Genomic DNA, 24135 nt, shown 5'->3' with positions numbered 1-24135 from the left:
TCAAGTTTAACATTTTTACGTTTTTTGAGTTTTTAAGGGCATTTTCAAACAATCGGCGCGAATAGAAATTTACAAATCATTAACTATATAGTAACGTCATTACAAGTAATGGAAAATTTTTTATCTATACCGATTGTGCGCATTTTTGTTAGTATTTTTGTTACGAATTTGTGCTTTTTTAAAATACCACTAGTTAACAAAAATTGTTAACTAGTGGTATTTTAAAAAAGCACAAATTCGTTATGAAATTAAAAAAAACGTGGTTTTTAAACACGATAGAGTTTAAAAACCACATTTTTTAAATTTGTTAGATACTTTTGATCTCATACAGTTCACCCACTCTAAGTTCACCACCCTGACTATTTAAAAGGGGTTTGCTCAATATTAGCTAAACTACCTGGCCGAACAATATTCTTGTTTACCTCCTGCCATCATGTCGGAGAGCTTCATATAGCCGTAACCGTAAATAAAACTGTTAAGCCGGAGAAAAAACTATTATATCATAAAACCATAAAAAGTTAAAAAATAAAGGTAAAGGTAAAAATAAAACTACTTTCCTTTAAAATACCTTTTTGCAAAAACAAAATATATAAGTTTCTAATTTTAAAATCATTTACATTTTGACTTTTGAGAAGTGCAGTGATTATTGTGAACTTGCAGAAAAAAGTCATTAAGTGAAAATTAACAAACGAAGAGTGCATTTTCAAAAGGGTGTAAGGTCTTGAAAAAATTTTTTTCAGGAGGCAATAAAAGCTACTTTTTTTTTAAAAAAAAATTGTTTTTTTTAAAAAAAACAGTGCGTATTTAAGACACTATGAGCAGTAGTATCACTCCCATTATTTGTAAAATGAGAATCAGTGGCACTTACAACCAATCTAAGCAGTAAATTAAAAATGAAGGACTTTGGCACTTACGCCGTTTTTGGAAATGCACTCTTCAAATATGGAGCTGTTTTATACGCCTTGAATTTCATGAAATACAAGTTGAATTTCTCTAAAATCAGGCAAGCTTTTATTCTGAGTAATAAAATACTCAAAGAGATCAATATTATGGCTGACTAAATTTTTCTCTTCAGGGCATCGCGGTTTTTGACCTGCGACTCTTCTGATTCTGCAATTTTTAATGTAAAAATTAATTTCATAAGTTTTGATATTTTAGTCTTATTATTTAAGAATAATTTATGTCATAAAGTAAAAAAATGTTTAAAAACGATGGTTTGCAAAATGATTTAAAATTAGATGTAAAATAGAAAGAAAATAACTCTAAACCAATTTTTTTTTCCTAATGACAGACTTTTCTTAAAATCAGTACAAATATAATTAAAATGAAATCAATTACTTTATTTTATGTTAATATATAATCTAAACCAATTTTTTTTTTCTAATGACAGACTTTTCTTAAAATCAGTACAAATATAATTAAAATGAAATCAATTACTTTATTTTATGTTAATATATAATCTAAACCAATTTTTTTTTTCTAATGACAGACTTTTCTTAAAATCAGTACAAATATAATTAAAATGAAATCAAGAGAAATAGTACTTTGATTTTATCGTATCAAAATTAAATTCAAGAAGTTTTTAGCAGTGTTATATTAAACCTTATTTTATCTACATCGCATCACTTTTAGTTACACTTACACTTTAGTTACACTTTTAAGATCAACAAGACTATTAGCAGATGTGTATTGAGCCTGTTGCAGAGGTGAAATTCAAATCATGGTAAAACCATAGAGATGTTTGGTGCTGGCGTTAGCATCTTTTGTCCGAGATCACAATATAAAAATGGTAAAAAGTTCTGTAACTAAAAAATAAAGGGAGATCCGAAAAGATGTAAAACGGATAGAATCAAAGCTGAAATCTTTCTGATAGCAGTTTTTGTTGATAAAGACCAGCCAGTAGGTCTTGAGTTTTATATTTCACCAGACTACAGGTTAATTTTGATATTCTAGGTCATAGTTTGAAAAAATGTCTAAGAATGATACTCCTTCAGATTTTTTGGATACAATGAATTCCAAAACTTTTAAAATCTTTTAAAGTTGTTAACAACTTATCAGAACTCACAGCAAAATCGTAAATCTATTGACCATAGTTTAAGAAATTTATTTCTCAAAATAAGAAGTATATTTCTTGTTTTTAAAAATAAATTGCAGTTTAGGATATTTATTTTTTAAAACAAGAAACGTACTTCTTGTTTAAAAAAAAATACTTTGTAATAAAAAAATTCAATTTGCTGTGCTTACAGTAAAATTTATTCAAGATAATGTAGAGCGATGAGCTTGGAGAAGCTTCATAAACTTCTTCTTCTTAAGAGTTCTTGTAAAAAACCATTAAAAAAGAAGAGGAGTGGATTCAAAGAGCTGCGACAGTTTTCTCGCTTTCTTGTTTTTGAATTGTTTTAATAACTTGAACTTTGATCCGAACTGCAAACTCTGAACCTTAAAAGTAAAAGTAAAAATTATTTTTTTACGTATTCTCTTGAGATATTTGTCTTAAGCTGAAAATTGATATGTGTATAAATGTTTATTGCACATTTGCAGCGTTTAAACGCTAAGTTCTGAAACACACAGAAACAAGAGATCTGTGGCAGTGACGGATCCAGCATTTTTTGATGTTTGAGATAGTTAACTTCCAGACATGGAGCAAACTCAAAACATTTTGAGTTTGCTCCAGAACATGGAGCAAACTCAAAACATTTTTACACTTATGCCAAATAATGATGCTTTTTAAAAAATTGCAATGTTTGGAGGTTCGGAACAAAAAAACCTTAAAATTTTATCCCCCCTGTCCCAAACGTAAAAGCAATAAGTTGATGAAATAGTTTTTTTGTTATTCTTAACTAAATTTATATTAATCAATAAATTTTAAGTATCGTATTACAATCTCAAAGCGTTCAAAAATTATGACGATATAAAATATGTAACCCCCTCAATTTGAGAGGGTTTAAACTTAATATGGTCATAACTTATGAACGCTAAGAGATAATACTATGAAACCCAAAATTTATTGATGAATATAAACTTAGTTAAGAATAGCAAAAAAATTATTTCACCAACTTGTTGCTCTCACGTGTAGGGTAAGGGGATGAAATTTTAAGGCTTATTGTTCCCAGCCTCTAATCATCGCAATATCTTGCAAAGCATCATTATTTGACATAAGTATAAACATACAAATGTTTAGAGTTTGCGCCATGTCTGTTAGCTATCTCAAGCACCAAAAAATGCTGGATCCTTCACTGATCTATGGTTCAATGCCTACTCAAGGCTTTTCTTCGACATGAAGCAAGCGTAAACTTTCTAGTTATTTTACTATGAAACTTAAAATTTATTGATGAATATAAGTCTAGTTCAAAATGATACAAAAAATATTTCATCAACTTGTTGATCTCACATTTGGGGCTAGGGGTTTTCCAATTTTGGAGCTTTTTTGAATAGTTGCAAGGAATTCTTAGGAAAAAGATAGAATCAGTTTTTTCCAATTCTGACATTACACATCGAATTTTTCTAACCCTTTCCATTACTAATCGTAGTCCAGAAAGAGAATTTTCAAACACCGCAAAGCATAAGAATGTGAAAGCAAAAAAAATTTCTCAGTGAATAAAAAATGGTTTTTGAATATATTTTTTTTAGGAATGGGGTCCCCAAATAATTTTTGCACCCAGCCCCTAAGACCCTTGATTCGGTCTGAATACGATCCAAATTTGCTAGAAACTCTGGATCGTAGTTAGGCCGGTTTTTTTCTTAAATAATTAGATTAAAAGCAAAACAAAAAAAAGAACAAAAAAAAATCGACACAAATCGAAAAATGTTTTATGCGCCTAGTCTAGAAAAAGATCTTATAGAAATTTATAGATCGAAACTTGTCAACATCTTGACATAGTCACTATTTAAAATTTGGGGATCTCAAACTCCCATTTTACATTTACTAAAGGGCTTGGGAACGATTATCAGAACGACTTAAGTTATGCAGACAATAATAAACTTTTACAATGTACATTAATAAATGTGATATTGAGGGAGTATTTTAACTGTGCAAACATTAACTAAACAATGTGAATCAATATTTATTTATGTCAAACTATTTTTTTCAAGTTAAACAAAAATTTTTTTAAGAATTTAATTGTGTAAAAGAACAGTATCCTTGATTAGCATGGAACCTGCCTTAATTTCAAACAGTAAAACAACCATTTCGAAAAACTTTTTTAACCATGAATGAATTTATTTAGCAATGAAGCAATGTTAACAACTATATTTACACTCGAGGACATAATTTCAAATTACGCAAACGAAAATGTGAACTCGATGTCCGTAAATACTCTTTTTCTCACTCAGGGTTGTTAATATTTGGAATAACTTGCCGTCTGTCGTCGTGAACGCCAAAAATATCAAAAGCTTCAAAATTAAAATTAATTCTATCGACTTTGAAAATTACTGTTCCGGCTAACTATATTTTATTTTATGACTGTGGTCTAATATATAATTGTAATATATATATATATATATATATATATATATATATATATATATATATATATATATATATATATATATATATATATATATATATATATATATATATATATATATATATATATATATATACATATTGTAAATTATCTCGCATATGTATTATGTGATTGTAGGGCGCGTTGTCCGAGTTTTTCAAATTTTATGAATCTGGTGTCCTTTAGAACATGTATCACTGTTCTAATAAATTTTAATCTACTCTAATCTAATGTCAAACGTGTCTAACTTGTAAAACGATTTCTCTTTCTTTTTTTTTTTTTAACTCAAAGCTCAGTCTTAAACGGCGCATTACCAAAATATTTATTTTAGGCGGAACATTTTGAAAAGTATTAAGAACTTATAGCTAAAGTATTAAAAAACTTTTGGAAGTTGCATTAGGTTAGTCAAAATTTGTAACTGGAACTTTGTTTTGAAAAAAAATTTTAGCAAGTTTTATTTAAAGACTATTCTTAACAGACGTGTTAATAAAAGTCTTTTTTTTTTAACATTAAAGATCCCTTCCAAGATGTTTGTTTGTTCCTCGAGCTGCTCCGAATTATGATTTCGTACCGGGCTCTAATTATCTTTAAATAGCTTTAAATTAAATATCTTTAAATAAAATAAAAAAATGTAAATAAAATAAAATAATATATTCGTATCAAATGCTTATTGTTTTTTTTCAAAAGTAATAATTTAATAATGACACTATATTTGTACACACATAATCGGAATGATTGGCATACACTTGATCAAGATAAGCTGTAAATCTTTGATTAAGTTAGATTTGTGTATTTTTCTTAGCTTTAACATCCTGAACGAGTAGAGCAAATAAAAAAAAAACCAACAAGCAATATTCAATAAATTGAAGTCCAACAAGCAAACAGAAATTTTCAATAGTAAGTAGAAAAACTTCTGTAGAAATCCGTTGATTTAAATGCTATATGACTATTTACTGGTAAAATCAAAAAAGATTACATCTAAAAAGTAAAAGATTTCAAAGAGGTTGAAAAAATCTAAAAAGTAAAAGATTAGCAAGGAGTCTGAAAAAGTTTGGCTTTAAAACAATTGATAAATTACAACGCAAACCTCAAATTTTTTCTGAAAGGATTTGTAGGCTAAGCACAAAGTAATCATAAATAATAATTAACGCAATATTATGTATATATAGTAAGAAATCTGACAACTTTTTTTAGTCCTAAACATGTTTAAATTGAGCTTATCTTATTGGAACAATTTGACCATTGTTAAGTTGGACCTAATTTTAAATTTTAATCATCATATACTTAAGTATCTAAATAACTCCAGGAATCAAACCAACTTCAAAATAATTGATATAAAGTAACAATTAAAACATATCAAATAACATAAAATACTTGTTTAATTATTCGATGTAACTAATTCAAACTTTATGACACTGATTGAAAAAATGTACAAGTCAAAATGGTTTCTAAAAAAATTATACTCATACTATATATATATAAAATACTCATACTATATATATAAATATATATACTCATACTATATATATATATATATATATATACTATAAATATATATACTCATACTATATATATAAATAAATTTAAATCTTTTTGAAGTAATAAATAGTTAACCTTAACCAAAATTGCCAGAATTTACGATTTTGAGATAAACATAAAAATATTGTGTATAATAGCAACATTAGTGTTTTCATAAATTAAATATATTTTTATTAAAAATTAAATTTTTGTAATTGAAAATTTTTTGTAAAGTATTTAGCTTGTATTTGATAACATTTTGTCTCTTTTTTTTGATAGTGCAATGTATGAAATCTTTAAAAAATTCTTTAATTTATAATAAAGATGTTTAGGATCTGTAATTATGTAAACACTAAATAGTTTTTTAGATCAGTTAAAGTAACTTAAAAAATGTGTTAATTTAGATGTTTGTATTTCTCACTAATTTTAAAAAAAATTTTGGAAAATTAAATGAATTTAAAATTTTTTTGTTTCTAATTCATTCTAGGGTTCATTTTCTTATGAATTGTCTAGAAATCTATTTGTTAGCTGTTTCTTAGATAAAAATTTATGATAAAAGAACCAAGAAGCACCAGTAAATACAAATAAGGCTTTAAAATATAATAAAATCTAAAATAAGAATAGATAGTAAAAGTATGATAAATTTCAACCTCTTATTTATCAAATAAAAAGAAAAGATTAGACCATATTAGTTATAGGTTTATTTAATATTTAAAATTACTTACAATTGCTGTTGGAATACCTGCATACCTGCACTTATTGTTGGAAAGAATCATTAAATCAAGAAAGGCAGACTTAAAAAAAATGTGAGATTAGATTATGTCTTTGCTTATTTTAATTTTTTTATTTTCAATTTTTGCTTATTTTATGCAGATTTAAAACAATCCTCTATCTTTTTAAGTTTGTTTTTAAGTTTTATAAGTTTACAAACTTCTGTACAATTCTTGAAACCTTTTTATATAAATTGTTTACCTAAGATAACTAGGAAACCTTAGTATCTTAAGTTGTGTACCCAATTTTTGGCAACAGCAGGAACTAAAGCCACAACTATTCAAAGTTGTAAGACTTAGAGTTTCTCCTTGCTAAATTTAATACATCTCAACACGTATAAACAAAAAACTTTTTTACACACTTTATGTAAGCAGTTTTGAGTCTTTAACACAGTGATATTATACCTTTGTCACAGAGCCATACCATAAAATTGGGTCTATTAAAATTTTGCATAGTTTGACTAATAAATTACATTTAATGAATCTATGTTGGCATAAAACTGTCAACTACATTTAACAAATGTCCACCAACAACACTTAAACATACATTCAATAAACATTGTTGTGCACTCCATAATGGTGCAAGTAATACTAAATCATTTGCATAAAGTAGGATGTTAGTAGGCATAACAGCAATATGATGACTAAGCTTTGATTTGGCAATAGCCCCAAATATATATACATATATATATATATATATATATATATGTATATATATATATATATATATATATATATATATATATATATATATATATATATATATATATATAGAGCCGTGGCTAGGCTACCACACACAACTTAATAGGGGGGGGGGGGTCAGCAAAATTAGACTATCTGAAATAGTCTGTTGCCTCAAGGAAGTGCATATATAAATATATATTTTGATGTATATATATTTATATAGTTTGAGGTCGGCAAAAGAAAATTGACACAAAGGGGTTACCATAAAACATAGAAACAAGGTCAGCAATTTTTTGCCAATCTTAAACACTTTTAAATCTTAAATAACTTTTAAAAGTTAGCCAAAAGATTTTTAGCAGTAAGGTAAAAGAAATAATTAACATTATAAAAACCACTTACGAAGAAGTAATGGCGATTACATAAAAAAAGGTTGATTGACAATTACATTTGATATTAGCGCTATTTACATGTAATTATATAATTAATAGAAAAAATAAAGAAAATTTTATTTTTGTCAACTTAACTTTACCATCAAAAATGTTCTGCTTAAGAAAAAAAAAAGATGATATGACACATAAAAAAAAGAGATCATAAAAGAAACATAAAAAAACTTTTTATATTATGTTTTTTTTTTTAAAGAAACTAATTGATTATAAAAGAGATTAGTTTATGGGTCATTCCATGCCAAGTGGTGCAAAGGTCCCTTATGGACCATCTCAGATTTTATTGAAATTTTTTGATTTTGTACATATATATGTTAAAAGTATGTTTTGAAAATTTTAGATCAATATCTAATATGGTTCTTGAAAAAACGCTATTTAAGTAGTGGGCTATTTTGCATAAAATTTCACTCAACAAGAAAAAAGGGTTTTTTCATCATTTTTAACAGCCAATAACTTTTGAACAAGTTAGTTTTATACTTCAATTATTATAAGATAGCAAGTGTGCTGTGGATACTTTGAAAAAAGAAAAAAATATTATTTCTGGCATCTTAACTTTTTCCATAATGGCGGGCTAAAGTTGATTTTTTTGTTTTAAGAATAAATTTTTTTGTGATTTTAAAGACCTTAATCTTAAAAACTAGTTACAAAGTTAATACAAATCAAATTGCCTGCTGATCCACATGTGGTGGATAAACATTTTTTAAAAAATCAGTTGATTAAAGAGCTGCATTCAAAAGTTATAGGTCTCCAAAATGAGTCAGATCGAGATTTTCGTAAAATTGATCTGTGATGCAAAGCATCTGTTACCTAAGATGGCACTTTTTTTTTTTTATAAAATTTTTTATACGCATCAATTAAAGACTGTTAATTAATAAAAACCAAAAAAATTAATGGGCGCTTATTTATAACCCCCAAAAGGTAGTCTCTAAAAGTCAGGTAAATTTTCCATAAAATTCTGAAATTGACATAATAAATAAATGCATTGAATTATATAATGTTATTTATTATGAAATATCAATTAAAAAATATCAATGCTTAAAGCCTTTTAATCCCTTTAGATAAAGAACTTTTAAATCCCAATAGATAAAGTCCCCTCCCCTCTGTCCCCTCCCCTCTTTATAATACAATAATTTTTTTAATGAAAAACAAACAAAATGTTTTTAAGAAAATAAACAAAAATAATAGAATTTACAAAAAGTTAAATTTCTCACATAATAAAATAATCTAATTGATTTCTTTTAAATCAATACTATAAAATCTTCCACTGTTTGACTGGACTTTAAGAGATTGCACTTTGCATAAAATATGCATTAGAGGTACCCAACAAAGATCATCTCTGCATGGCCACGTAAACTTGTTACATAAAGACTTTTTCATGAATTTCATATTAAGATCTTGATGCTCTTCTGAAATACTAAGAATATTTCCTAAATACCATTGAGCATCATAAACGCAGGCCACATATTCTCCTGGTGAGTAACTGGAAATTTTATTAATATAAATTCTGCAAGTAGAAAAATCCACATTAGTGCAAATAATATCAAATGAGACTCTTCTTATTTTTATTGAGGTAAGTGACATTGGGATAAAACTGTGGTGGTTTCGTGTCCCAGGTATTGTCGAACAAGAACGATATCTCTCTTCCAAATTGAAGTTTGTAGTATGTGTTTCTATTGAAACTTTGTCAACAAAAAAAAAAGATATTCCTTTGACGTGTTGAACACACCAGCTGTACATTTTGCTTGGTGTGTCAATAGGATCGTTTAGTGATTGTAGACTGGCTCGTGCAACAAGACGTTTCACTGTTCCACCAACACCATCACAAGGGCTTTTACCATGCGATGTTGCAAAAAAGTGCCACTCTGCAATCATGTCAAAATCGTGTTTATGGTAGCATAAGTTGATAAGATTTTTGTAATTTTTATATTGTGATGCAGCTCCATCACTAAAATAGATAATGTGTTCAAATGTTTGTAATTGTTTAAGTTTATCAATAACATTACCGATAAAGCAATGAACAGCATCTGTTCCATGTTTCAGATGATCTGATATAACACAATAACTTTGAGTATCAAGTTTTCCATCTTTTATAAAATACGCAACAAAGGGGTGCACAGTTGCTTGGCTGTTATTCCAGTGAAAACCTTGCACTGCATCCTGTATTAGAAAACTATAGTTTTCTGCAAAGTCAAGAAGAACCAAAGCTTGATTTTCTTTTAAATTAGTTTTCAAATGTTGGTAGTAGGTGGCTTGACTTTTTGATATAAAATGATGCACTCGTAAACTATCTAACTGTTCATAAACCATTTCAATAAATTCATCTAAAGGTAGAGTTGCTGGTACTAAAGTACATTGGTAATTTGATTTTTGCCATTGATAAAAGTTAACTTCACTAATTTCTTTTTCTGTAAACAAAGTGTCAATGTAGTCTAACAAAACCTTTTTAGCAGGACATTTATCGCAGCTATGCAGCATACAATCTCTATTTTTAATGCTACAAACCATTAATTTTAATAAGATTTTGTAATCAGAAATTCCAGGAATTTTCTGTACAAGAAGCTTTACATTTTGATGGTACTGGCAAACACAAACTGCATGCAGACCAGAAGCACCACCCACAGGAATGCACCACTTGGGCCTTAGCTCACAAAATTTTGAAAATCCAACTTTAAGATAATTATATTTCTTTTTAAACTCAATATGTAGCTCTTTCATATTGACTAGTAGAAGGCGCTTTTGGATATGTTGCTTTTTACTATCTACTTTAACTGAAACAAACTCTTTTTTTCCTGGACAAACCCTTGAATATTCATCGCATTCGTAGAAATGAACAACCTCTGTAATTACATCTTCGCTTAGTTTTCTACCCGATTTTGGAGAAGGTTTTGATAGTATTCCACTTTTTTTACTTAATTTTCTGGCTTGTACTACAGATCTTTTTGAAGCAAAAAAAAACTTCTGAGTTTTCTCTATTGACCAACTGTCTGGAGTGAGTGTAAGAAGTGTGATTTTTTCAGAATTTGACAATGTTTTTTCAAATTTTGACTTAATTTGAGTCATAATATTGTCTAAATCTGTGTTTGTTTTTTTCAAACATTTTTTTGAGGGTGATTCAATTCCACAAAGTGCAGCTATTTCTAAACCTAGCACATTGGCAACAGCCTTTTGTGTATGAGCTCTTACGCTATCAATTTTACGCTTTCCATATGCAACTCTATCTTTTTTTGAAACAAGTTTTAGAGGTGAGCATCCAAAACTTGCAATACTTGAATTAAGATCTTCTTTTAATGTATGGTTGTCAACATAAATTTCTTTTTCTTGGAGTTCATTTTCTTTTGTATTATGTTTGCAATTCAGAACTTTTCTGCAACTAGTGCAAATTTTTTGACCAGGTATTAAACCAAAATCTTTGGCATATGAAAGACTGATAACTCTAAGAGAATCTAAAAAATAACGGAAATAATTATTAAATATTTTTTTTTTTATTTATTTAGTGTTATTAAGGTATTTTTATTAAATTAAGATATTAAATATTGAAACTTACTTTTCACATTTTTTGCGTGCTTGTTCAACGGATTACAACAATACCTGCGATGTTCATTCTCATACCTCGACAAGTAAACTTTCTCGTGATAGCTACAAATAAAATCTATGGGATTTATTTTGCTTCTCAAAGAAATAAGCTCTTGGTTTAGTTTAGACAGTTCTTGGTAGCGTTTACTTTTATTAGATAGATAGCACTGTTCATTTAATGCTTTACCAATACAGCAAGTAGAAAGCTCAGGCATATTACTTATTATTAATTAGTTCTAAAATACAACAATTTATTTGGTTTTATTAGTACTTTTTAGATTGACATACTAGTAATATAGAATTAAATGAAACAATAACTAAACTTTTAAAAAGTAATAATTTTTTATGGAAAATTTACCTGACTTTTAGAGACTACCTTTTGGGGGTTATAAATAAGCGCCCATTAATTTTTTTGATTTTTAATAATTAACAGTCTTTAATTGATGCGTATAAAAAATTTTATAAAAAAAAAAAAGTGCCATCTTAGGTAACAGATGCTTTGCATCACAGATCAATTTTACGAAAATCTCGATCTGACTCATTTTGGAGACCTATAACTTTTGAATGCAGCTCTTTAATCAACTGATTTTTTAAAAAATGTTTATCCACCACATGTGGATCAGCAGGCAATTTGATTTGTATTAACTTTGTAACTAGTTTTTAAGATTAAGGTCTTTAAAATCACAAAAAAATTTATTCTTAAAACAAAAAAATCAACTTTAGCCCGCCATTATGGAAAAAGTTAAGATGCCAGAAATAATATTTTTTTCTTTTTTCAAAGTATCCACAGCACACTTGCTATCTTATAATAATTGAAGTATAAAACTAACTTGTTCAAAAGTTATTGGCTGTTAAAAATGATGAAAAAACCCTTTTTTCTTGTTGAGTGAAATTTTATGCAAAATAGCCCACTACTTAAATAGCGTTTTTTCAAGAACCATATTAGATATTGATCTAAAATTTTCAAAACATACTTTTAACATATATATGTACAAAATCAAAAAATTTCAATAAAATCTGAGATGGTCCATGAGGGACCTCATTAAAATTTGCACCACTTGGCATGGAATGACCCTTATGTCAAATGAAAATAAAAAATGTAATATTAAATTTAATTATTTATTTAATGATCATTAAAAAACAAAAAAAATTGAAACAAAATAGACATTTCCTAATATGTACATTTACAAAATAAAACTTCTAGATTTGTTTATCTTAATTAGTAAATTAAACTTATTTTGCGGTAGTTAAAAACAGTTAATATCCATAAATAAATATTTTTTATTTTTATAAATAAATATTTTTATTTTTATAAATAAATATTTTTTATTTTTATAAATAAATATTTTTTATTTTTATAAATAAATATTTTTTATTTTTATAAATATTTTTTATTTTTATAAATATTTTTTATTTTTATAAATAAATATTTTTTATTTTTATAAATAAATATTTTTTATTTTTATAAATAAATTTTTTTTATTTTATATAAAATTAAAAAAAAAAATATTTTATTTTTTATTTTATGAAAATAAAAAATAAATTTATTTTTTATATAAAATTAAAAATTTAATTTATAAATTAAAATTTTTTATTTTATATAAAAAATTTCAATTTATAAATCTAAATTAATATTTTTTACAAAACACGCAACAAATTTTTTTGTTGATAACAAGTAAAAATTAATAAACAGGGGGGGGGGGTCTTAATAAGCTTAGGGTTGGTGGGAAAATTTTTCAAAAATTATTAAATGTCTTCCCCTTGTATTAAGGATTTAAGAGTATGTATTGAAAGCCCCGGCATCTCAACTTGTTTCTCAAAAGTTAAAATTTGAAGTTAAATAATTGAAAAGTTAAAATTTGAAGTTAAATAGTTGAGAGTGGGTTGTAACCATAGTAAAGTATCCTTTTTCACTGTGGCAGCTTTTTCGATTTTAGGGAGGTAAACAGCAACAAAACGGGCTATTTCAGTTTGACATCAAACTGGTTATCTAAACATGTAATATAAATTATAAATAAATCTGTATTAGGGTTAGGTTTGGGAATCCGGGAATCTCAAAATCCAGGGATTCTGCATTTTTTAACAATCATGAAGTTCAAGAATTAAGCATTTAATCCCTGAATTATTTTTAATCAGTTGAACATTTTAAATTAAAATTTTTTTGGTTTAAATTTGACTATCTTCATATTAAAAGTTCTTAAATTATTTTTTTTCGTTTGATTGCAATCAAATTCGAACATTACAAATTCGAAATCCTTGCAATTATGTTTTTGAATAATTGGATTAGATTTATTACAATAATTGAAACTGGGTTGCAATTACATTCTTAAGAATTGTTGGAGCTTAGTCGCGTTTATTCAAGTTCATTGCAATTTTTATTTTGAATAGACTTTATTTGTTTGTGACTATTTTATTGTACTAGTTTTAATTGGAATATGACAAAATGGAATATGACAACAAAATTAGTTCTACGGTTCAGAAACATTTCTTATGAGAAGAAAAAGGACAGACAGCGTGTGTAAGTACTGACTGAAAAAAGATTTTAAATATTGGAGGTGGCCTAATGAAAGGTTTCTATACGCACTTTCCTTCCATAAAATTAACCTTACAACAGCTACTATTTCAGTAAACACACTAGATTTCTGACACACTAGGTTACTGACAAAAAAAAATTACTGCCACATTAAGTTACTGACACACTAGGTTACTTACAAAAAAAATCTAAAACATTGACCAATTATTTTCTGATATTTGGGCAAGAAGAAAAATCACTTTCTGCAACACTTGGACGATTAACAGCCCTTGATGGGATTTTGTTCAATGTTATATGCCGTATGTAAAAATACCCTAAACTTGTTGTTACATTTGAAAATGTTGCTTAATTTATATAACAAGATCAATGTCTGCAGTGTATTAAGTGTATTAAGCTATTAGAGCAAATACTTGCACAACATGGACTAGATTTGCGAAAAGATATTTTTGGTATTATGACTGACGGAGCAAATGTGATGAAAAAAGTTGGGAGAATATTACCTGTAAATCAATAATTATGTTTTGCCTATTGTGTGCAACTGGCTGTTATAAAATTATTATATCAAAAGCAGGATATAAAAAGAGAAATAGATCAGCAATTTGATGAAGAAAAACAATCAGATATAGAAGACAATTTTTCAGAGAGTATCTCTTGTAAGAATGATGATTTTTCTGACAGCAATGAATTGGTTGATCTTGATGCTAGTCATCAAGGTGCTAGGCATCAAGAAAACCAATGTGATGTTACTGAGATAAGTTATGGTCCAGTGATCAAAAGATACAAAAATTAATAGTAAAGTTCAGACAATCACAAAATTAAAAGATATCTTGCAGAAGTATGTTGTGGCTGAATTAGGGAAACAAATAACTCTAATAAAAGACTGCATGACTAGATGAAACAATTTTTTGTTAATGCTCCAGCGTGTCTATTTATTAAGAAATTTTATACAAATGGCATTAATAGACATAAGTATGCCGAAAGGTGAATCTTTGGCTTTATCTAGTAATATGATTAAAACTGTATCTGCTATCATTGATGCCCTAGTCTCAGTAAAAGCAACAGTAAGGCCCTTTTGCGGCCGGGATACTAATTTGTTTACAGCCAATGTTACCGTAACTTTTATATTAAAAAACTTAAAGATGTTAACAACATTATAAGTCAAAAGTGCATTCATCTCTCGTTCTTCAAATGCAACATTGACGTGCAGATGTAAGTGGGATCCTTAGAGTATTTGCACAATAGTAAAACCAATGTTCAGTCCAAATCTGAGATAGAGCTAGTTACAGTTCCGTCTTCAATAAAATATTGCAAATTAATAGTTAAGTTAATTGAAAGACTTGACGCTTCAAATCCAGCTACACCATTAAAAGAGTATGAGTCTGAATCTGAAGATAAACTTTCTTGAATAAATTGAGGCATTACTCGAAATAGTTTCTGATTTTTCTGACTCCCCATCTGAATCTATTTCTTTTGCTCTTGAAAAGGGCAAAAGAATAGCAGACAAACTTATTAAAGCTATAAAAAAAAACATATTTGCCTAACATACCAATTTGATGTGAGACACTGAAAATTCAATAGGAAATGCTGTTGTTTTGAAAATGGAGGAACATGATTTTTTGCCAAGAGCGTATAGTTTTTTAATGACTTTTAAGCCTACATTTGTAAAATCTGAACTTTTGTGCTTTTTCTGCAGCTGGTCTTTTTGCAACAAAAATAATAAGTCATTTGGGCGATAAAACTTAGTATGTGCTATGCTTCCTCAAAACATATTTTGTATGTATAGTATTAAAATTTTATTTTATTTTGATATGCCCAAGGTTGGTTCAAAACATTACCGCACTTTTTACACTTCACCTATAGAAGCGTTACACAGCTTGTATTTCATGTATGAAATGCGTGTGCATTCATAGGTTTTACGTTAAGAAAAATCTTTTTTATTTTGAAATATTTAAATTATCTTTTAATATTGTTCATGTGATGCTAATTCAGAAAATATTAGTTCATAAAAAAAAGCATTTAATTGCAACTGAATCTTTTTGTTAAAGAAACTGGGTAATTTATTAAAAAAAAAAATTTTAATTTTTGAAAAGACTTTGAATTAAATATGATTTTAAAAATTTAAATTTTACTCTTAAAGGAATGTAAAATAGTTTCACAATACTTATTAAAGAAATTTTTTTTTTCTTATTATTTGCTAATTAACATAAAACGCATAAGTCTTTTTATCATAGTTAATAACATGTGAAACCCAATAAAAAAAAATTTTAACTTTAAAAAAACAGAGAATTGTTTTTGTTTAAGAGAATTCTTTTCACAAATTTAAATTTTAAGAGACATTGTTAAAGAGTTTTAAATTTAATTTGATTAAAACTTCTATTATGGATGTAACTCTTTATTTGAAATTATATATATTTGACAACAAGGGTATCTATACTCCCTTGAAATATTGTATGAAAATTAATTTCAAATAAAGAGTTACATTCATAATAGAAGTTTTAATTTTTTGTTTCTTATTAATTTCAATTTGTGTAAAGTTCTTTTGACAATTTATTTATGAATTAGCAAACAAAAGATTATGTATAAGTATAAGATTGCTTTAAGAGATAATTTATAAAGAACTATGAACTTTTTCAAATACCGAATTCAAAACACATGAGTAGTTTCTGTTATATTAGTTTAAATGATTTTTAAAGTGGTTTAAAATTAAATTTGGTTACAATACGGTACTTTAAAATGTGCTAATGATGCAGTTTAACTTTTAATAATGTAAATATCAAAGTTGTATTAAAGTTACAATATTAGCCTTTTTGTTTCCCAATAAAATCTCATAACAAGGCCTGTGACCTGGTTTGCTTCTGTTGTTGTTGTTGGAGTCGCTGTTGTTGGTTGATTTATCTGCTGCTCATTATCTAAGTCAAGCTTACCTTGTTTCCTACATTGCTTGGCTGCTTTTTTGTTGTCAGCATCTTTTAATATTTCGAATATATCATATTTATTGAGACACTCTGCTTCAAATCTTGGCGTGTCAACATGTTTTTGCTTTTTTATGTCAACAGTTTGAGTTTTTAATGACATAAAAAGTTATACAAGGAAAAATTTTGAGTTCAATACCAGCAAATTTCACTTCTAAGAGTTTTTTGTCCATTTTATTATTTGATTACGCAACTGAAAATTTGTCCATTCCTAGAAAAAAAATAGATTCATTCATATAAAAAAAATTCTTACAACATGATCAAAAAAGATTTGCAAAATGTTTTTTTAATAAATAAGTAGGAGCAAAAGAATAAACACTGTCATAAATATTTCGTTCCATCCTCTATTTCATTTGACTCCCTTTTATTCCCTCTCTCTCTATATATATAAGTTTTATTTTATTTTCATTTTGCTTTGTTATCCTTGAGTTTCTACAGTTTCTTACTAAAAATTTAAACTAAATCCTATTAAATAGATTTAGAATTATTAGTTTTATTTACTTAGTAAATCATAAAGTTTACCTCGCACTCTAAGGAAACTAATTAACTAAGTAACTAATTAAAAACAAATTTCCTAGCGAATGAGCTTTATCTCCTTTAGAGCAAAAATATATTAAATCTTTTCTTTTGTTACATAAGCTGGTGGAAGAGACATGAGAAGTGTGTCTGGGCTGAATTCAATAATTTATGCTCACTTCTAGCAGTTTCATTAAAGGGCATCATTAAATATTAATTTTTTTTAACATTAAGGTTTTACAATAAATTGTGTAGGCGTAAACTGCCTGTCAACCTAGTTACAGGCTTTGTTGCGAGATTTCGCTGCGTAACAAAAACGCGTAACGCTTTTCAAAATCTCAACTCAAATCTCAAAAATTTTCAAAATCTCATCTCAAATCTCAACTCAACTCAGAAAATATATTTTGTATTGTTAGAAGTTATAGTGCGTCACTAGCGTATTTTTAAGTAACGCATTGCAATTAAAGTTATTTTATTAACCCGTTAAAAATCATACAGACAGTTTTTTTTCATCACTGTAACAAAAGTTACAAATAAAATCGTAGTTCTTATTTGAAAAATCATTTTTATCATTTTTTTCAAATATGAACTAAATTTTATTTTGAAAAAAATATTTTTTTCATAAAACGTAGTATTTGTTTATTTTCTTATAATTTTACAGTTGGCTTTTGGTTATTTTATTAACTGTTAATAAATTTTTTCTTATTTATTTTGTGAACTCTTTTTAACAATGTTTTTAAGTAAAGAGTTTTTTTTTATTTATCAGTCACCGATAACATATTCGTGATCATATTATTTTCATAAGTTTATTTATTTTCATAAGTTAAACGAACGTCATTAAATCTTTACGTTATTGAATTAACAATAAACAAAATATCCTTTTAATAAAATATTTACATCAAAATAAATCGTGCATTTTTTAAAACTATTATGACAAAAAATAATTTTTATATTTAAAAGGAATTTATATATTTAATTCCTTAAGATAAAACTTAAAACACTTTATTTTTTTTAACTAATTTTTAACAACAACAAAAAAATTAACAAACTGTTTCTTTAACAAAAAATCTATTAGTTTACAATTGCGGTGAAATGCTTTTACTTACGATTTTATTTCTTCTAAATAAACGTCACGTTAACGACACCAAAAGATAATTTAAATATTCTAAAAGATAACAGTTTTTGCGTAGCGCAAAACTTCTGAACGCGTAGGCAAATCGCTTTTTTGCAAGCAAAATGCGAGCTGCGCAACGCTTCTTAACAAGGCCTGTAGTTATATAATACTTGACAATTACAGAGTTCGTATAACTAATATAAAATAAAATGTGGATTAGTTGTAGAGAAGCCCTTCATTTTTTAGATGATTTTCTAGAAGCAGCTTTAGCGTTTTTATAGATAATGCTGATACAATGTCATTAGAAAGAGAGTTCCATTTGTTTATTATTCTTAGAGAAAAAAAGTTCATATGTAAATTTAATTGTGAAGATTGTTTTTTTAGTTTATATACATGACCACGAGTAATAAATTGGCTATCTATTTCAAAAAGACTCCTATTACTATTGTTATTTTTGCACCATTTATAGACGTTGATTAGGTCCGCACGAAGTAGCCTGTATTTTACAGTTGTCATATTTAATGCCAACAATCTTTGTTCATACGGTAGATCATATAATCCATTGATTCGTTTTGAAGCTCTTCTTAACACATTTTCTATTTGCCGTTTAACTTTGAGAAGTCCAGGGTTACAGATTGATCCACAGTATTCTAAGTGAGGGTGTACTAGAGCTGAAAATAGTTTTTTTGAAGGAAAATAATCTGGATATGAAATGTTCTATTATTATTCCTATTATTTGTGTGGCTTTGTTGACTTGAATAGTTGTGTGTTTGGAAAATAATAAGTTCGAATCTATGTGAACACCTAAATCTCATTCGCAGTTTGTGGGTTTAATGTTTACTTTTATATTTTTTTCTGGATCATGCATATTATAAGTATAGGATTTATTGTTGTGTCCTAAGTGCATTACAGAACATTTATCAATGTTGAACTTCATTCTCCGTTTTTGAGACCTTGTAACAAGAGTGTCGATGTCATTTTGTAATTCTTGCGCAGATTGAGTATTTTCAATAGAACGGAAAATTTTGGAATTGTCAACGAAAAGAGCAGCTTATGATTTGAGTACTTCAGGAATATCGTTTACATATATCATAAAAAAGACGGAGCCTTGGGCAATTCCATTTTTAACGGGAACCCAGTTTGAGTAATTACCATTAACAACAACTCTTTGTTTGCGGTTATTTGAAAAGTTTTTAATCCAATATAGTATTGATCCATTTATACCATAAGCTATAAGTTTAGAAATAAGAAATTTATGTGGAACTTTGACAAGTTCCACATTATTTCTTATTTCTAAAGTTTGACATTATTATCAAGTGATGATGTCCAATAATTAATTACAGTTAAAAGGTTAGTTAAGCAGGAATGATCTGGATGAAATCCATATTGGTGTGGACTTAATAAGTTATTGTTAATCAGGTGTGTTATAATATGATTTTTTATAATTTTTTCAAAGATTTTTATTGAAGTACAAGTTATACTGATAGGTATAACTTGTACTTCAATTAGCTATAATTGAAGTACAAGTTATACCTATATAATACTTATAGCTATAAAAGCACTTAATTATAGCAGATAGCTATAATTAAGTGCTTTTGATCTGTCTCCTTTTTTGAATATCGGTGTAATTGTTGCGTCTTTCCATATTTAGGGTATTGATCCACTCTCAAGGACTTTGTTAAAAATAGTAGATAGATGTTTAGACATTTGAAACCAAGTTTTCTTAAATATTATTGGGTGTTATTCATTAGGACCTTGTGATTTAGATGAGTTTAGACTTTTAAGGTATGTTTGGATAATTTCTGGAATTATATCAATATTGTTTGTTTGTGGAGTTACGTTTTTATATGCTAGGTTAAATGGCGGTATTGCTGTTATTTTTTGTTTGAAAAATTATTAGCAAAATAACTATTAAATAGATGAGCTTTATCTAGATCAGTAGTTGCAACAATATTATTGTATTGGATGTCAGGGAATTCTTCTTTTTGATTTGATATCCGAGTAAAATGCTTTTGGATTTTAGTCTATGTCTCTAGCAAGCTTTTTTTCCCATTCAATAATTGCTTTTCTGCACGCTGCTTTTGTCTTGTTTCATGAAATGCGGTACTCATTATATGTTTCTTCATTTCTGTTCAGTATATATTTCTCTCGATATTTCTCTCGTTTAAGTTTAAGTTTATTGATTATTTGAAAGTCAATCCATTTTTAGTATTTTATATTTTTAAAGTTAGATTTTGGTATATTATTGTTGATACTAGTTTTAAGTTTATTGAAATAGATACTCCATTGTTGGGCTGAGTTGGATGTTGGACAGAGTTTAATATTTGCAAGGTCTTTATTAATTTTGTCATTGTTCCCTTTGGTGTATAAATGTTTTGTATGGTATGGCATGATATTTAAATAGATTCAATCGACACAGTAAAGTAGAATAGTTGATGATAACTTTTGCCAATGGGTGCTAGATGAGTTAAAAAGGAAATCATGTTTTCATCAGAAGTAAATAAGAGGTCAATTATAGAAAGATTTTAAAAAAGAATCGCAAATATTTTCAGTAAATTTAATTGATTTAGAGGCATTTGTAATAGGTTGTTTTGGATTTTGCCAGCTGATATCTGGGTAGTTAAAATCTCCAATAATAAGAATGTTTAGATATTTATTTGAAAGTTTGGCAATGTGTTGATTTATGCAGTTAATGTTTTTATTGTTACTATTTGGTGATCTGCAATATAAACTTAACAATAACTTAGAAGTTTTGGTTATAATTTCACAACTAGGCAATTCAGATGGAAATATATCTAGGTTTTTTAGGGATGACTTTAGTTTGCTATGAATAAATTTTGCTAAACCTCTTCGGCAAGAGCTATTGCTGTGATTTGTATGTAGTAAGTAATTTTCAATAGCTAACTCGAGATCATTAACTTCAATTTTTTTTTTTTTTTAGGCGAGTTTCTGTTAAAAAAATATTTTCGGGTTTTAGATTGTTTACAATTTGTTTGAGCTTATGGCGTTTATTTAATAGGGAGTCGATGTTTGTGTATATAGCTTTTACAGGTTTAATTTCTTTTTTTAGGTTTAATTAATTTTTTAATGGCATGAAAATAATCCAATTTATGATAGTTTCTTTTATATTTTTTGTTTACTAAAATTGAGTTTGATGACTTCGTTGCGCCTAATGCACTATCTAAAAGGTGAGTTTGGTTCATTTTCTAGAAGTATTTGGTTTTTTTTCTGTTTTTCTTTTAAGTTAAGAATCGATTTGCCTTTCGGCGAGTGTCATATCTGGGTTAATGAATACATTGATATATTTTATGTTTTTGCATAATTTCATAGTGGTAAGTAAAACTTTATTGCATTTGCAGTTTTCAAGAAGTACAGCAATAATGGGCAGAGGAGTTTTTGAGTCTTTTTTGTTTTTTAATCTTATTATTTTAATTGCCTTGACCAGTTTCCTCAAATATCTGGTCAATTATTTTTTTATCGTCGTTGTTTTTTTCAAGTTCATTTAAATTATTTGATTCTGAAATTCTAAAAACGATGTTGTTCTTTTTTTTCACGCTTTTTTTCTTTTCCTGTTCAGATAATATAGTTTTTGGTAATTGAGTTTCGACAATAGCTTTTTCTGCAGATTTATTTTAGTTATAAAAATTTGATCAAAATGTAGCTGAACTGTTTTCAGTTTCTTTTTTCGATTCTAATAATTCAATTCTTTTTATAAGTCTTTGAATAGTTTCATTTTGTCCACTTATAATATCGGATAGTTCCGAACAGCTTACCTTGCTTAATCATGAATATTGTAATGACGTTGTGTCGGTTTTATGAAACTAATAATAAATAAATAATATAATGTAAAATATCAAAATAATAACAGGAACAATAATAACAATAATAGTAAAATAAAATTTACAATTTAATAAATCTCAAAGAAAAAAAATATTTATTATATTTTATTTATTATATTATATAAATTTTATAAAGAAACAAAATATATAGACTAAAAAATAAATTAAAAAAAAAACTATATAGAAAAATAGAGCAGTTAAAAAAAATTAGCAAACAAAATGAAAAAAAAAAGAAGAATTTAGAATAAAAATTTAGATTTAGATAAAATAAAGAAGTTAAGTAAGAAAAGTTGAGAAAATAGTAATAATTAAGTTCTTACGTATACAGAAAAAAAAAGTACACGTCTTATCACGTTAAATGCGGATGCGATGATTAATGGAAAGTTATAGGCTATATACATAAAAACTGTTATGATTTATGGCAGTGAAACATTGGTAATAAAAGTTGATGATATCCAGCTTCTGGAAGAGCAGAAAATAATCCATAGCTATAAAAAGCTAATTAAAAACTTTTATGGCATAATATATCCAATCACATTTATATGTTAAAATTTTATATAATGGGAGCATATATCTTATAGCAACAAGAAGACTTAAGAAAAGAAGCAACAAGATTACTACTTTTATTACTCTTGCATGCCTAATAGTATAGGGAGGGGGGGGGGTATCTTTAGAAAAGGATAGGAATTTTGTACAGAACACCCATAAACAGTTTAATTTTGGTTTTATTTTTAACAGCTGTTTTATCATAAATTCAATAAGATTTAATATGCTTTTATAAATTATATACTATCGTGAGAAATAAACGGGAAGCTAATTTTTGATAAATCGAAATTTATGAGATTTGAATGGTTGATGATTTTTAAAGCTTGATTACACTGAAAGTTTTTATTCTTATTCGTGACTGTTTATATTATCTAATTTTTAAAGTCCACCCTGCAAAATTACAATTTTTTTAAATAATTTTGAGAAATAGTTTTTTGTTGATAACAAATAAAAACCTGAAAACTGAAGGAAATAAATTTTAACTTATGAAAATGAATGGGTTTAGACTGTTGAATAACATAATATATAAGCGCTATTTGTTTAACACCAGTATACAAAACAACATTTGCTGAGTAACTAATTTATAGAAAACAAAGCTAGGAAGTGTGAGTTTAGAGCCCTCAAAAACAAACCTAATTGGATAATGTATTCGCTAGTATTAAATCCCAAGTTGCTAGGGAATGACTTTACACACCAAGCCAACCCTCAGAATTAGAAAAAATAAGGTCAGTAATAAATTGCCGACTTCAAACTGTTAAAGGTCAGTGTTAGGTCTGCAAAAAAATTTAAAACAAAGGGGTTACAAAACATTGAAACAAGGTTGGCGATTTTTTGCCAACCTCAAACACTTTTAGGTCGACAGTTAGGTTTGATATTGCCCAATGCTGACCCTAATTCCGAAGGCTGTCAAGCTGACTAAACAATTAACTTCGATGACATATTGATTCCTTTAACAAATAACAATGATGACATTGATCCAAGATTGAGGTCCTCAACAATAAAATTCATGCAAGTTTGTTCCTCAAATAGGGAAACAGACCTATGAAATGTTTTCTGTTGTCCACACTAAGCTAATTTTTCTAACCCAAACTTAAGTCTAAAATGTACGAAATATGCAAGACT

The 24135-nt window shown here is 27.2% G+C and overlaps 2 protein-coding genes across 4 annotated transcripts in view; one reads left to right on the top strand and one right to left on the bottom strand.

Annotated features, from left to right (window-relative positions):
* The first annotated feature begins 4826 nt into the window (after positions 1-4826).
* Positions 4827-24135, top strand: part of LOC100200691 (mRNA export factor GLE1) — a 50592-nt gene continuing 31283 nt past the window's right edge. The window contains exon 1 of one of the 3 annotated variants that reach the window (XM_065800812.1): positions 4827-4905. The gene's annotated coding sequence lies outside the window, so the exon portion shown is untranslated. Of the gene's footprint in view, positions 4906-5206; positions 5403-6679; positions 6830-24135 lie in introns of those variants that run through there. The other 2 variants (XM_065800810.1, XM_065800811.1) reach the window with 2 other exon arrangements.
* Positions 9078-11856, bottom strand: LOC136082233 (uncharacterized). The gene is made up of 2 exons (XM_065800809.1): positions 11465-11856; positions 9078-11363 (listed from the first exon to the last, which is right to left on the bottom strand). Exons 1-2 carry the CDS (start codon positions 11706-11708, stop codon positions 9145-9147), a joined length of 2463 nt encoding a protein of 820 aa, XP_065656881.1. The 5' UTR covers positions 11709-11856; the 3' UTR covers positions 9078-9144.

Source organism: Hydra vulgaris, chromosome 07 (assembly GCF_038396675.1).
Source record: "Hydra vulgaris chromosome 07, alternate assembly HydraT2T_AEP".
NCBI classification, from domain to species: Eukaryota; Metazoa; Cnidaria; class Hydrozoa; order Anthoathecata; family Hydridae; genus Hydra; species Hydra vulgaris.
The sequence above is the reverse complement of the archived record's forward strand: the minus strand, read 5'-3'. Positions and strand labels throughout refer to the sequence as shown.